At 39.7% G+C, this 12,148-nt stretch overlaps 1 protein-coding gene across 4 annotated transcripts in view; it reads left to right on the top strand.

The window, feature by feature from the left end:
- Positions 1 to 12,148, top strand: part of ARHGEF3 (Rho guanine nucleotide exchange factor 3) — a 118,269-nt gene that overhangs the window by 42,288 nt on the left and 63,833 nt on the right. Inside the window, exon 1 of one of the 4 annotated variants that reach the window (XM_021409463.1) lies at positions 5,728 to 5,883. The exons of the other annotated variants lie outside the window; for them this stretch is intronic. Coding sequence (XP_021265138.1) covers positions 5,851 to 5,883 — 33 coding nt within the window. The 5' untranslated portion in view covers positions 5,728 to 5,850. Of the gene's footprint in view, positions 1 to 5,727; positions 5,884 to 12,148 lie in introns of those variants that run through there. 4 annotated transcript variants of the gene reach the window in all.

Here is a 12,148-nt window from a genome sequence, read left to right as displayed (position 1 = left end):
AAGGCTGATCTATTTTATGAGAAGCTTGACATAAAAAAAAGTGTTAAACTTGCTGAAGGTCAGTTTTAAGTTTGTAAGTGGTTTCCTTGCTAATTTTATTTCAGGTATGTGTGTGTGGGGAGAGAAGATGTATTTCATGCCAAACGTGAAGAATTCCTCACTTTTCAGACAGTATTTGCAAAACAGCACATGTGTTTTGTGCAGGCTGGCAGACTTCATTTATGCCCTCGAGGGTGCATGACTAAACAAGGTACAGGTTGCTAAGAGAGAAGTTCTTTTTCTCCTGGCTTTAACTTGATTAAGTAAATTACATGATCATGTACCACTGCAGAAAACACCTTTTGCTTCTGGATTCTGGCTGGTTCTATTTAATTGAGTACCAATGGATACAGGCACTGCTTCAGCAATGAAGTTACCCGTAACAGATGCTGCTCTGGTACCAAACAGGCCTTTAGTTGTACTTGTTGAAGAAAACTTATGAGCTAATGTCTATAGATTAAATGTGCTTCAATACCATTATCTTATTGTGGAGTATGAACGAAATAAGACCAATGTAATTTTTTAAGACATCTTATTATATACATTAAAAAGCACAATTATGTTTTTTTTCTTTTTAATGCACTTGCATTTTGTAGGCACAATTTCAGTAGTTTCCTCCTTGGAGTAAGAAGAAGGTTTCTGTGCATAATGCCATCCCGTGCAGCAGGAGGGGGCTGCTCTGCCGGGGGCAGTGCTGTCGGTGTCCCCGCTCCCTGTGCCTGCTCTCACTGTGTGCTCGTGCATTTCCCTCTGTGGACAGTCCTCTGATTTCCCCCTAGCATCTTGCAGCTTGCTAAGGAAATAGTAGGTGGATTCTTGATCTCTGATCCGTCTCACCCCTCTTTGAAAAGAAAATTCCCCACTTTTTCTCCTTTCTAAGAGATGACGTATACTTGTGCTCTACTTGCTCCTTTTAGAGCTCTCCCTCTTTCTTCTTTCAGTGGGGTTGCAGACTCCTCCGCTTCTGAGCTTAATTGCCCCAGCACTTCCTCCTCCTTTAGTCTTGGTTCAGAATTTCTTTTATCCTGCTTTTGTGGAGGGGCTGTTGTGCTTCTGTCAACGTTCTGGCCAGAATGCCCCTGATATCTGCTATTAGCAGTGGTAAGAAGCAATTCTGTAAGTCTTTCTGCCTAATTGTCTTAGAAGATGGATACTGTAAACATCACGCCTGCGTAACAGGTTCAGTAGAAGCTGATTTCCTCTGTAGTCTTGCAGTTCATACTTTGTAGCATTGCAGGGGTGGGGAAACTTTAAACTGTTGACAGCAGCAACATAGGAGACAGTAAGAGCGCTAGAAATTTCTGTCCTTGATGCACTATTTCTAGTTCAGAAGACCACAGCTCATAAATTGGTGCAAGTGTGCAGCCTGGATGCTGTTTTTCACTTTTAGGAGAGCTGGCTTTGATGTCTTCCCTGCTTAACCTATGGGTGGAGCTTTAAATATTTTATTATTGGTTTTGTTTTTGAGCAAACCATTGGAACTGTTGTTGATTAGTCACAAGGCTAATTTTTCTTGGAACAGCAAGGTTTATGTTGGCAAAAAAATAGAGATGCTATCAGAAATTCATTGTGTGGCTTTTGCGTAACTGGATCATAGTCAAGTCCATCCGTAGTTCCAAAACACACATCGGAATTATGGTGTTCTTAATGTATACACTGAATTTAAAAGTTTTAAAGAATGTAAGAGTGTATTATTCCAATCTGATGCACAGTTTAATTACCACAATAATCAGGTTTTATCCACAATATATGATGGGCATAGTTATGTCAGAAAGTCAGAGTGTTTTATTCCAGCAAAACCTGATTTGTAAATGGGTTCTTAGACCTGTGCTAAATGGCTTTATCCTTTTGAAGGATCACTGGGTTGTGTACGTGACAAGGTTCTTCTCATACAGCAGTGCTGCAAAAGTCTTGGGCACGTGCTGGAGAGATATCTATGAGTTGTTCATAGAGAGGAGTTGTTAACCCTTACTTCCCACCACTGACACATGCTGTGCTCAGGCATGGACGCTTTACTTTCATAAAGTGTATTGTAAAGAAGAGGAAGGAGAAAACATCATGACTATGCTCACTGCAGTTTTGTTGTTGTTTTTCGAGTTGTATTTCTGTGTGCTTGGATGAGATGAATGAGGCAGCCTGTTCTTTCGACTTTGCCAGGTTTCTCATCATTTGGGATTCAGGTGCAAAAAACGTTTTCTTTCACATGCTTTCACAAAGCACACTATGAGCTGTTACTGCTCATGCTGTCTAGAGAATTCTGTGATGCCTAGGAGTTAGCAGTGTTTTCCTAAATTAAATTCAGTAGCTGTTTTATTATGATTAGCTTTTACATCAAAGTCATCTTTGAGTTAAGTACATAGCCTAATCTACAAGGCTACTTTCAAGTTAATTACGTGCTAGTTATATAAAATATACTTTAGTTGTTTTTGTGGCAATAATTTTGGGGCATGCTTATGGAGCACTTGGTTAAACGTGTTCCTGAAATGAAGACACTGATAGGCTTTTACATCTGCAGACTTTTCTATCACTTGTATTGTAAAAGATATGCATTACATTTATTGTATCTTGGATTCATTCAGATTAATATTGTCATTTTTTTATGATAACAAAAAATAATATATCTCTCTTTTCTAAAGTTCTCTTATAATTTCATATTGTATTTTCACAGAATAGATATTTTCTAGAAATATGCAGTATGCAGTCACTTTATTAACACTGTAGGACTTTGTTTTATGGGTCTCTCTTAAGTGTTTTGCAGCAAGTTTATTTTTGTTCTGGGTGTGATTTGTTATTTATAGTAGAAGTATTCTGTGTGTGCTGTAAACCTGTTGCACCAGCTCTTTTACACATACAAACAATTCTGAGCTAGAAGCCACGTGTGATAAAGCAGATAGGTCCAACTGTCATTCTCTTAGGCCTAGTTTGATGTTCTGTTATATAGCAGATTTCCTGCCTTTAATCATAGTTTGGGTGTTACCTTGTACTCCTGCTGTCATTTACTGTTCTTTTCTTTGTTCAGCAGCAGATGAACTTGACCTGTGCTCAATTTAACTCACACCAAACTCTGCCCATGTCTTTGTATTTGTTTCCCCCCACCCCAGCAGTGACTGCTTTTTGAGAACACGTGATGTGAAATCAGTATTTCCTATGACTTTGTTTCAGAAACTTTCATTGTAATGGTTAACAGTATGATGCTGTTTTCCAGCTGAACTTGATACCATTTTGTCTGAGAAAACAACCTTTTAGAAACAAATTTGAAGTATACGTTGGCATTTTAATTGTTACACTGTTTCAGAATAGCAGTTTTAATTTAAAATAAATATTGGACGTAATGGTTGTACTAGTTATGATGCATCCAGTAGAACTTGATGTCATTGCAACCTGTTTGGTTTTTAACCAAATCATTGTGAAGGTCTGTTATTTGGTTTCCCAGTGCTCTTAAGGGTAAAAATGGTCACTGATCGGTGTGAATGTGTTGTAAAAACTTCCAGTTTGTCAGTGCTTGGATTAGTTTTAAATTAAAAGTAAATAAATGGCATACACATTTGTAGATGGTTCCAAAACCATTATTTCCTGAAACAGCTGGGAAATTCTCAGTGCTGTAGTAGAGGCTTTATTCAGTTACCTGCCTGTCTGCCTGCGGTTCCACAGGTTCTGATACAGGTTGTCAACTTGTACCTGTGGCAGAAATCTCTTCAAAGTCCTCTAATGAGTGAAGGAGAAGGAAAGCCTGAGGAAGAACTGGAAGAGCTTGTAAGAACCTGGGAGCTGATGGCAGGGAAGGAAGTGGAGTTTCTTCTGATGTTTTCGATTGGAAGAAGCGTTCTGAGTGGGTTTTCTGGTACTCTGTGTGAAGACTGCTGTTCTTCCTAAGCATTGAAGTGCTTTCACAGCTGGGTTTGCTCTACGGCATCCCAGTCTTAGAATGAGTCCTAGTTATGTATAAAATAAACATAAGAACAAGATTCTTATTGACAACTAATGCTATTTTCTGTGTTCAGTAAGCACAGAGCAGTTCATAAATAAGGCCATCTTTAAAATGTGGCTCATGCCTAGTAAGAGCAAAGTGATGGTGTTCTTTTCATGTCTTATTAAATTTATTCGAGATGTATGAAGCACTGCATATAACAGGAACCTAATGTGATTTGAGGTAACATTTTAAAACTCTGAAAGGCACGTTTAAAAACATTGGTTACATTGCCTTTGATTAAAAAAGTATACAGAGGTGCAGTCACTAGGTTGTGATTAATTGTAAAATTTTTGGGGGAGTTAACTTTAGCATCCCTCAACCACGTAATGCAGTTAGAAAACAGCTTCAGTCTGTGCCTACACTGACTTTGGAAAGCTTTTTACTTTTCCAAATACTGTTTCAAATTTTCAGCAATTCACAGCTTAAGTATTCTCACAAAAGTGATCTAAGTTTCAACTGTGTCTTCTTCATCCAAGGCAGACTGACAGCCTTGTGAAACAGCTGTAAAATGAAGGCAGTCATGGACCAGTCCTAGGAAGATTAGTTTGGACAGCACGACTGAAGGAAGAAGACAGGAGACCTTCCATCTTTATCATAAAGAAATAATAATAAAATCATTTTGATTCGGGGCTGCCTCCGTAGAAAGTTTGAGGTCTCAGGCATCTTGGGGAACGCTCCGTTTTGTAGGAGTGGGCACCAACATCCTGCGGGCTCCAGGATCTGGCACTTGTTGCACCTTTTCTTAAGACTTGTGAGAATCTCCCTAGTTTCTGAATCGTAGCTGGAATTATGTATGAAATGGTGAAAGCTCAGCATGGCTGGAGCTGAGATCATTGTCATTATAAGTGTGATCAGGAATTTGGGCACACGTGAGAGAAAAAGGTGAGCTGCCTGTAGAGTTTTGACTTGCACAACTGCTGAGGCAAAACTTTTGGGTTGCAGTTCTGAACTTCAGCATCTAACGTTTAATCCTGTGTTCTGGATCTTGCCCAGAGCTTTTTCACAGTATTTATTTTTCAAGCCTGGGTGAGGGATTACCAAATTCTGATGGCAAAGGATTAGGGTTTCCTGTGATGGGGTGAGCTCTTCACTTGTAGAGAACTCCCACAGATAAAATCAGATGTTGCACTTCCTTGACGTGTCCTCAAATGAAAAATTTGGGCCCTCTGCCAACCTCATCTTTGGGCATGGATTCTGGGCTGATTCTAAAACACTCTTTGCTGAGCTCTTGTCCTTATGCCTCTGATAGTTTAAGAACTGTTTAGCAGAACCCTTATCTTCTGGAATACTGAATTTTTCTGTGAACTATGTGTTTGAAAGCTTCACCTAGTATATACCAGATGTTTTATTTTCTGACTGAGGCATCTATATTTAGAGACAGTTATGCTCTTTTGAGTTAAAGGCCGTTGCCATTATTTGAGAACTGAGCATGTAGGAGGCGGACTGTGTTTCAGTTATTGAATCCCAAAGCTCCCTCAGGCACCTACCTATTACTTGAAACACGTCAGTGTTGCCTTTACCTTTGCCGTACTGCTGCCATTCTCTTTATACTTGCTAGCAATTTTTAAAACACTTTTATCTTCAAAAAATATTGTTCAGAGCAGTCTGTGGGGAAAAAACAAGCAAAGCAGAGAGAGACGTGACGGTATGTGTCACTCAGCTGATGATAGTGCTAGTACGCTGCATGACAGGAAGCGAGAGCAAGCTATGTGGCCGCGTGGGGAGGAGTTCCTGCCGAAAACTGAAGGAGAAACATAGGGACTTCTTTGCAGCAAAGAGTTTTCACTGTCAGGCTAAAGCTTAGGAAGCCTCCTAAATCTGAGTACAATACGAAGTGCCTCATGGTGTGGTGTTGTTTCTTTGTGCATCATCAGGTAAGTGTACACTCAGGATCGCGTGACTTTTCATTGTTTGCTTGCATGGCATTGCAGTAAGTTGAAATTGCACAGATAATGCTTCCAAGCATGGCAGGATTTAAAATTATGTGTCGATGAAAAAAATGGTGCATAGCAGGAGTGTTCCCTTCTGTAAGAAAGATTTTTTTAAAAATGTAGATAAATATACTCTGCTATTCCCAGTGGGATAGGTGGTGGTTTAGTTTTCTCTGTGTGTTGGAATTTTATCGTTGTGGGACAGTCGGGGTTCGCTGGATTTTTTTTTTTTGTTTTTCATTTTTCTGTATTACCATAAATACATACATTTATCTGTCTCTGCTAGTGTAAAACCAATCATTTGTTCTGATGCCCAAGTTCAAATGGGAACATTTTAAACTATACGGATAAGTTTATGCATTGCCAAAGTGAAAGCTGTAACAGATCCTGTATATAATGTATTTACAGAGCATAAGTACTGTGCTGTGCTTGCATGTGTGTGAGGTATCACCGGGAAAATTGTCTGCACTTTTAGACTTTGCATCTTGGAAAGCAGAAAGACTGATAATAAATATAGGAAAGGGTTAGCATTGAATTCTTAACTAAGTAACTTGTGTGGGATTTTCATGTTGGGCTATTGATTACGAATAAGAGTAGCACATCAGCATCCCAGCTGGACAAATCTGATTTCTAACTTTGCAGCTCTAATCCCAGACCAAATCATCCTGCCACTGGCTGGACAGCCTCTTAGTTGGGAAGTGAAGTTGTTTCAAAACATTTGTGCATATGTTGAATAAAACCCTACTCTGAATTTCTTAGAATTGTGATAAAGGTGAGAAACTGGAATGTGAGGCAAGTAAGTCAGGGCTCTGTTCAGTGGCCTGCAAGCTCTTGTGTTTGCTGCGGAGAATGCTGTGGCTTAAGTACACTGAAGCTTAAAACTAAATTGTTAATTGAATATATTGTGTTTTATATTCCCTTTAACAGAATTTTCAGTAGCAAGGGAGATGGTTTATGACAAATGTATTGCTCTGAATGTTTTTAAGATTTTAGGTGGAATGCTTTGTGTGGTTCCGACTTAAACTGTGTTTGAGAGGTAGATCAAAATTGCAGCAGGCTCAGGAAGTTTATCCAGAGAGTCTGAGAAATGAAGAGTCATTCAGCTTGTGAAACTCGCTTTAATAAATGTTGTGCATTTGATTTCTCAGTGTTAAGCTATTTAATAAAGAGTGAGGCTGCTGATTGCTAACTGCTGTGCTGTAAAACTGATGTAGTGTTTTTGCGTGTACTTAATATTCATGTTTGCTGTGGGTACGTATTTTGGTTGTTGCTTACTCAAAAATGTACAGCAGAAGAAATCTAATGAATGCTATGGTTGTCATGGAATGCTGGGGGGATGCATGTCTGCCAGTGATGTAGGATCACGTGAATTCTCTGGTGTATTACAGAGCTCGTGCTGAAATCTTTCAAGTTGGGTGCATATTCTGACTCCTTGGCTATATGCATCTTCCAAAATCACTGAAAACTTCAGCCCTTTGTCAATTTTGATTGAAACCGGGTAAAAAACACAAAACAAAAACTTTAAAAGAAAAATAATTCCAGAATCGGGAGTCATGCGGATATCCACCAACATTACGTGAGCCTTGTTTCCTGAGAAACTGAGCTGAAGTGTATTTGTGTTCGGGTTCGATATATGTGAAAGACAGAAACAGAAATAGCAACATGTGATTTTAGTGAAAGCATTATCATTTTTATCTACGCTGAAAAATCCATTTTGGGCGCAGCCATTTTATCTGATCTGTGATGCTGAGGAGCAGCACTTGAGGCACTGGAATCCAACGCCGTACAGGAACCTAACAGTGTTAGAGCAGTAAGGGATGACTGCAGTTTATGCAAACGCAAGCCATTAAAAGCCACATGGAGACCTAGCTTATGGAAATTTTCCTTCTGCTATATGTGGTTCTGGTGCAGTGCACAGAAAGAGCAAAGTGAGTTATTTTATTACAGTGAAAAGCTCCATGAGACTCATGAAGTTGTTAAACAAGAAAAATAAGGAAAAAACATTACTAGAACAAACCTGTTTTTCAAGTGAGAAAGTTTCATTGTGATTTTTCATTCCACAAAAGCCGCACGCAGGTGATGCGGGTTTGGAAGCAGAAGTGGTGGGTGACAGCTGTGATTTCATGTTCAGCTGAAGCTGGTGCAGCTCAGTGCTGCCCAGACAAGGAAAGTCTCAGGCCGTCAGGAGCACAATGCTTTTCAGGGTAAATTTAGACTCTAATTTTGCTTTATTCTCAATTTTACAACTGGATCTATAATAAACTCAGCATAAACTTACACGGTGAGGAAGCTCACCCTCATCAGGTCAGCGTGTTGGGGATGCTGGCACTGTTTGTGCACAGACTTCTATTATCACTCGGGGCACAAAGAACTGGATGTAAAAGATTGCAGCTCAAAGGGTTTGTGGGAAGTGCAGGTGAATCTAGATAGCGTATGGAGTCTTTTAAATTGCCACTTAATTTTTGTTTCTATGTGGGCAAATTTAGAATCCCTGGATATTGATTATAAGTCTTAGTTAAAAGCATAATTAATGTGGCAGTATTCAAGTCTGTCTTGAAGTTCTGAGTCAGTCAAGTCATGTAATAATGATTGCTGAGGACTCATATAGCAAGGAATTCTCAAGGAGAAAGAAGTAAAAATATATTTAATTCATTTATCTGAATTTCACTTACCTGATAGCATACTGAAGAAGTAGCAGCATGTTCAGCTCTCTGCTAGATTTCACTGACTGATATTCTCCCTGTCTTGTGAAAAGGGGAGGGAAGAAGGTTTAAATTAAGATAGAATAACTATCAGTCCTCAAACAAAGCTCTGCTGATCCTTGTCCTTACAGCATCCCGTACATGCACACCCATTTCCTGTTGTTTGTGTTAAACACATTGAATGTAATTTTGATTTCATTGTTCACTTCGGTGTTCATTTCATATTACATGGACTGGAAAATCTCGAATCCATTGTGACAGAATTGAAGAAATAAAACTTAATTTTTTGCTCAGGGAGAGGTGAAAAGGAGCTGCCATTCTGCCAGGCAGAGATGTGAGCGACTTAGCTACCCAAGGTTCGGTGACTGTCTTAAATGACTATCTTAGGAATTTTCTGCTATGCTGTAACAGATTTAGGGCCTGTCATTTTTGTTGTTTTTTTTTTTGCTTGGGACACCAAGAACAAGCAAGTTCTGTTACTACTTCTGGTACTCATACAGCCCACCAGCTGAATGTGTGCGGGGCGGGACATGGCACCCCCAGACCTGTGGGCAACCAGGCCATCTCCTTCAGTAGGAATTAAGCTTTTGCTTAGGTTTTGTATCAAGAAAAATACATCTGTAATGTCTCATATTCAAATCAGTAGAGGGCAGCGGAAATATATATATGGAAGTAAATTTTATTATAAAATTGCAAGGAATTTTTGGTTCTCTTTACAGTTGAAGCAAGTTCTTTTTGCCAAGTTAACATAAAACACTGATACTGGAATGTAGGGTAAATAGTTCTTCTCCTTTGTAAAAGTTCGTGTTAGCAATCAGTACTCTGAAGTTACAGCCCAAGGAGGTGTGTGTGGTGTGCAGGTCAGCTGGAAGGCGGGCAGTGCTGGTCCTGTGCCTCCAGGCTGCTGGGGCTGTCAGCGTGTGGCCGAGGAAGTCAGCTGGTGCTGCCACACAGGTGAGCGGTAGGCTGTGCTAAGCTAAAAAGAGCTGGTCTTGAAAGATGACAGGAGATTAATTTGTCTTGAAGCTTAAACCAGGAATGAATGAATGAGCAGCGCTGTGAATTTCTCATGCGTTAACTCTGAACTAAATTTATCAGGAAGACTCTATTCAACAGGAAATCCAGAGGAGCCTAGCTGCTATTGCACAGATGCTCGTGTGATTAATGTGCTATGGTCTCCCACTATACAGACTTGCTTCAAGAACTTTACATTGTACCATGTCATTTTGTTTTTAAAGCATCTGTGCCTTTATTTCATCTTAGAAACTTGAATGTCAGCGCAACAGGAATGTGATAGCATGGAAAACAATCCTTTGTGGGGCTTGCTCTTGTTCCAGTATCACGAGTGTTCTGGCTTTAAGCTGAGTAAGGTGACACTGCTGCTGCCTCTTGTAGTTGCATTCTGAAGTCTGCCATGTGAGGTTATATCCCACCACCTGTGGCAGGAAATGTTAAATTAGGCATTATTCAACTAGCCTTAAGATAGAAGGCCATTAATATTTTTCCTAGTAATTTTATACCCAATATAAGTTGGATTCAAGGCATATGTTGTTACTGACTGGTAACTGCAGTGAGAGAAAGGTTGAAGCATTTAGTCAGAATCTCTTCTTGCGTTACAGCGACCAAACTGTTTATCTAAAATATATATTTTTTTAATTTCTTACATCTTGGCTGTGTCATTTGTCTTCTCCCTACTGCACATATCTCTTCAGGCCACGCTGTCCAAAAAAATAACTCTTATTAGAACTGGTGACTGTCACGGCCGTAGATGATTGTAGGCAGTATTAATAAGAACTTGGGATACTTTGTATGCTAGGTAATGAAACAGAATTAGAAAATCAGTCAATCTCTCCTGTGCTGTGCGTGGACCAGTACAGGTGATGTGTTGAGTAAAGATTCATGTTGTCGTTTTTGGTTTAACACAGTATTGTGTAATGATATAAACTGGCATGGTAAATCTAGCATCATGTGATATGTTGTGATTAGAATTTGTTTGCCCAAATGACAAATAAATATATCAATGTGTGAAATAGGTGTTTAAGCCCATTGTGAGCCCTGCTTAGGAAGTTCAGCTTGTTCCTTAACGTGCTGCTTGGCTGATTTCCGTTTTTGGGTTATACATTAGTTTCATTGTCTGACCCTCAGCTTTGCAGGGAAGCCTTACTCTGCTCTAAGTGTGTGCAATGCATACAGCACTTACTCACAGAATCCTTCCGGGTTCTGCCTAAAGCTACTTCTCTGTACTTCTGTACTTCTAGCATCTTTTGTGAAAGGAATGCACTCCAAATTATTGAGATAAAATGATATGACCTTAAACATACAATAGAGAGCAATACTTAAGAACTAATTTTCTGGCACATGAGAGATAAAGAGGTCAGCTGCCTTGCACTATGGCAACTGAGCCTGGAGTTGTAACTCCTTTGGGTAAAAGATGCTCGCAGAGAGCAGGGATTAATTTAATGAGCAATATCGACTGCAGACTTCGCTTCTAATCCACTTATTATGGGCAAAGAACTGTATCTGGTGGCTCAATTACTGTAATAAGTTTTGCCACTTTGGTTTTTTCCCCCCACCTTATACTCTGATAATAACCTTTGAAATTCTTAGAAAATTAAAACATTAACAGAGGTTGATGATATTTGTCAATTTCTATATGAAATGACTTGGCTAACAAAGTCACTGGGACAAACTTTCAGATAAGATAGGTAGTATTTTTTGTTTGCTTCTGTTTGTTTGGTTTGTTACTTTTCAGGAAGTAGAAAAGCTGAAATACAGCAGGGAAAGTGATCCGCTAGGATCAAGGCCAGGCAACCTTCACCTACCCATGCATGCTGTCCTGGCTCACTCAGGGTCGCTGCTTTCCTTACAGCTCCCCTCTGCTTTCATCTCTCTTGGTCTGTACATCACAGCTGACACAAGTTTGTTTCTACTGAGCGTACTGAGATTTAGTTATATAATTTGTGGGATGTAAGTCCGTATTCATGTGTTAACTGTTTTATGCTGTGCTTTTCCTCAGCAGCTTTGCCTTGGACACTTATCCTCCATAGATGCTACTTTGTGAACTGTAGCTCTGTGTTTTAAACCCATGTACTCCGTTTAAATGCACTGGTCCAAAGCTTACTACATAGTTGCTGTTGGATAACTTCACGGCTACAACCACAGGATGCTATTTCCTCTGTGTTCCCTTTAACCCTGCAGCCTTCCTGGAGTGCCTGCACCTCTTGCAGTTGGCACTGGCTCTCGTCAGAGCTGTGCTATATTGGAGCTGCCACATGCTTTGTTGAACAGGAGCTGTGTGGCTGCCAGTGAGTGAGCCTTTGAGTCAGTTATTTAACAAAGCTACTGTCCACTTGTGTGTGTTCTTGTTCCTCCTCATTAACAGTGAAATTACATCTGTTCCATTACCGGAGACATTTGTTATAGTTCCAGAATACATAGGATTTGTTTTAAAAAAAGACAACAATTTCATGTTTTTTGTTGGCTATACTGTGTTGGGAACACATACT

The sequence above is a fragment of the Numida meleagris genome, chromosome 11, assembly GCF_002078875.1.
Source record: "Numida meleagris isolate 19003 breed g44 Domestic line chromosome 11, NumMel1.0, whole genome shotgun sequence".
Classification (NCBI taxonomy): domain Eukaryota; kingdom Metazoa; phylum Chordata; class Aves; order Galliformes; family Numididae; genus Numida; species Numida meleagris.
Note: the sequence above shows the minus strand (reverse complement) of the source record. Positions and strands in the feature narration are given on the sequence as shown.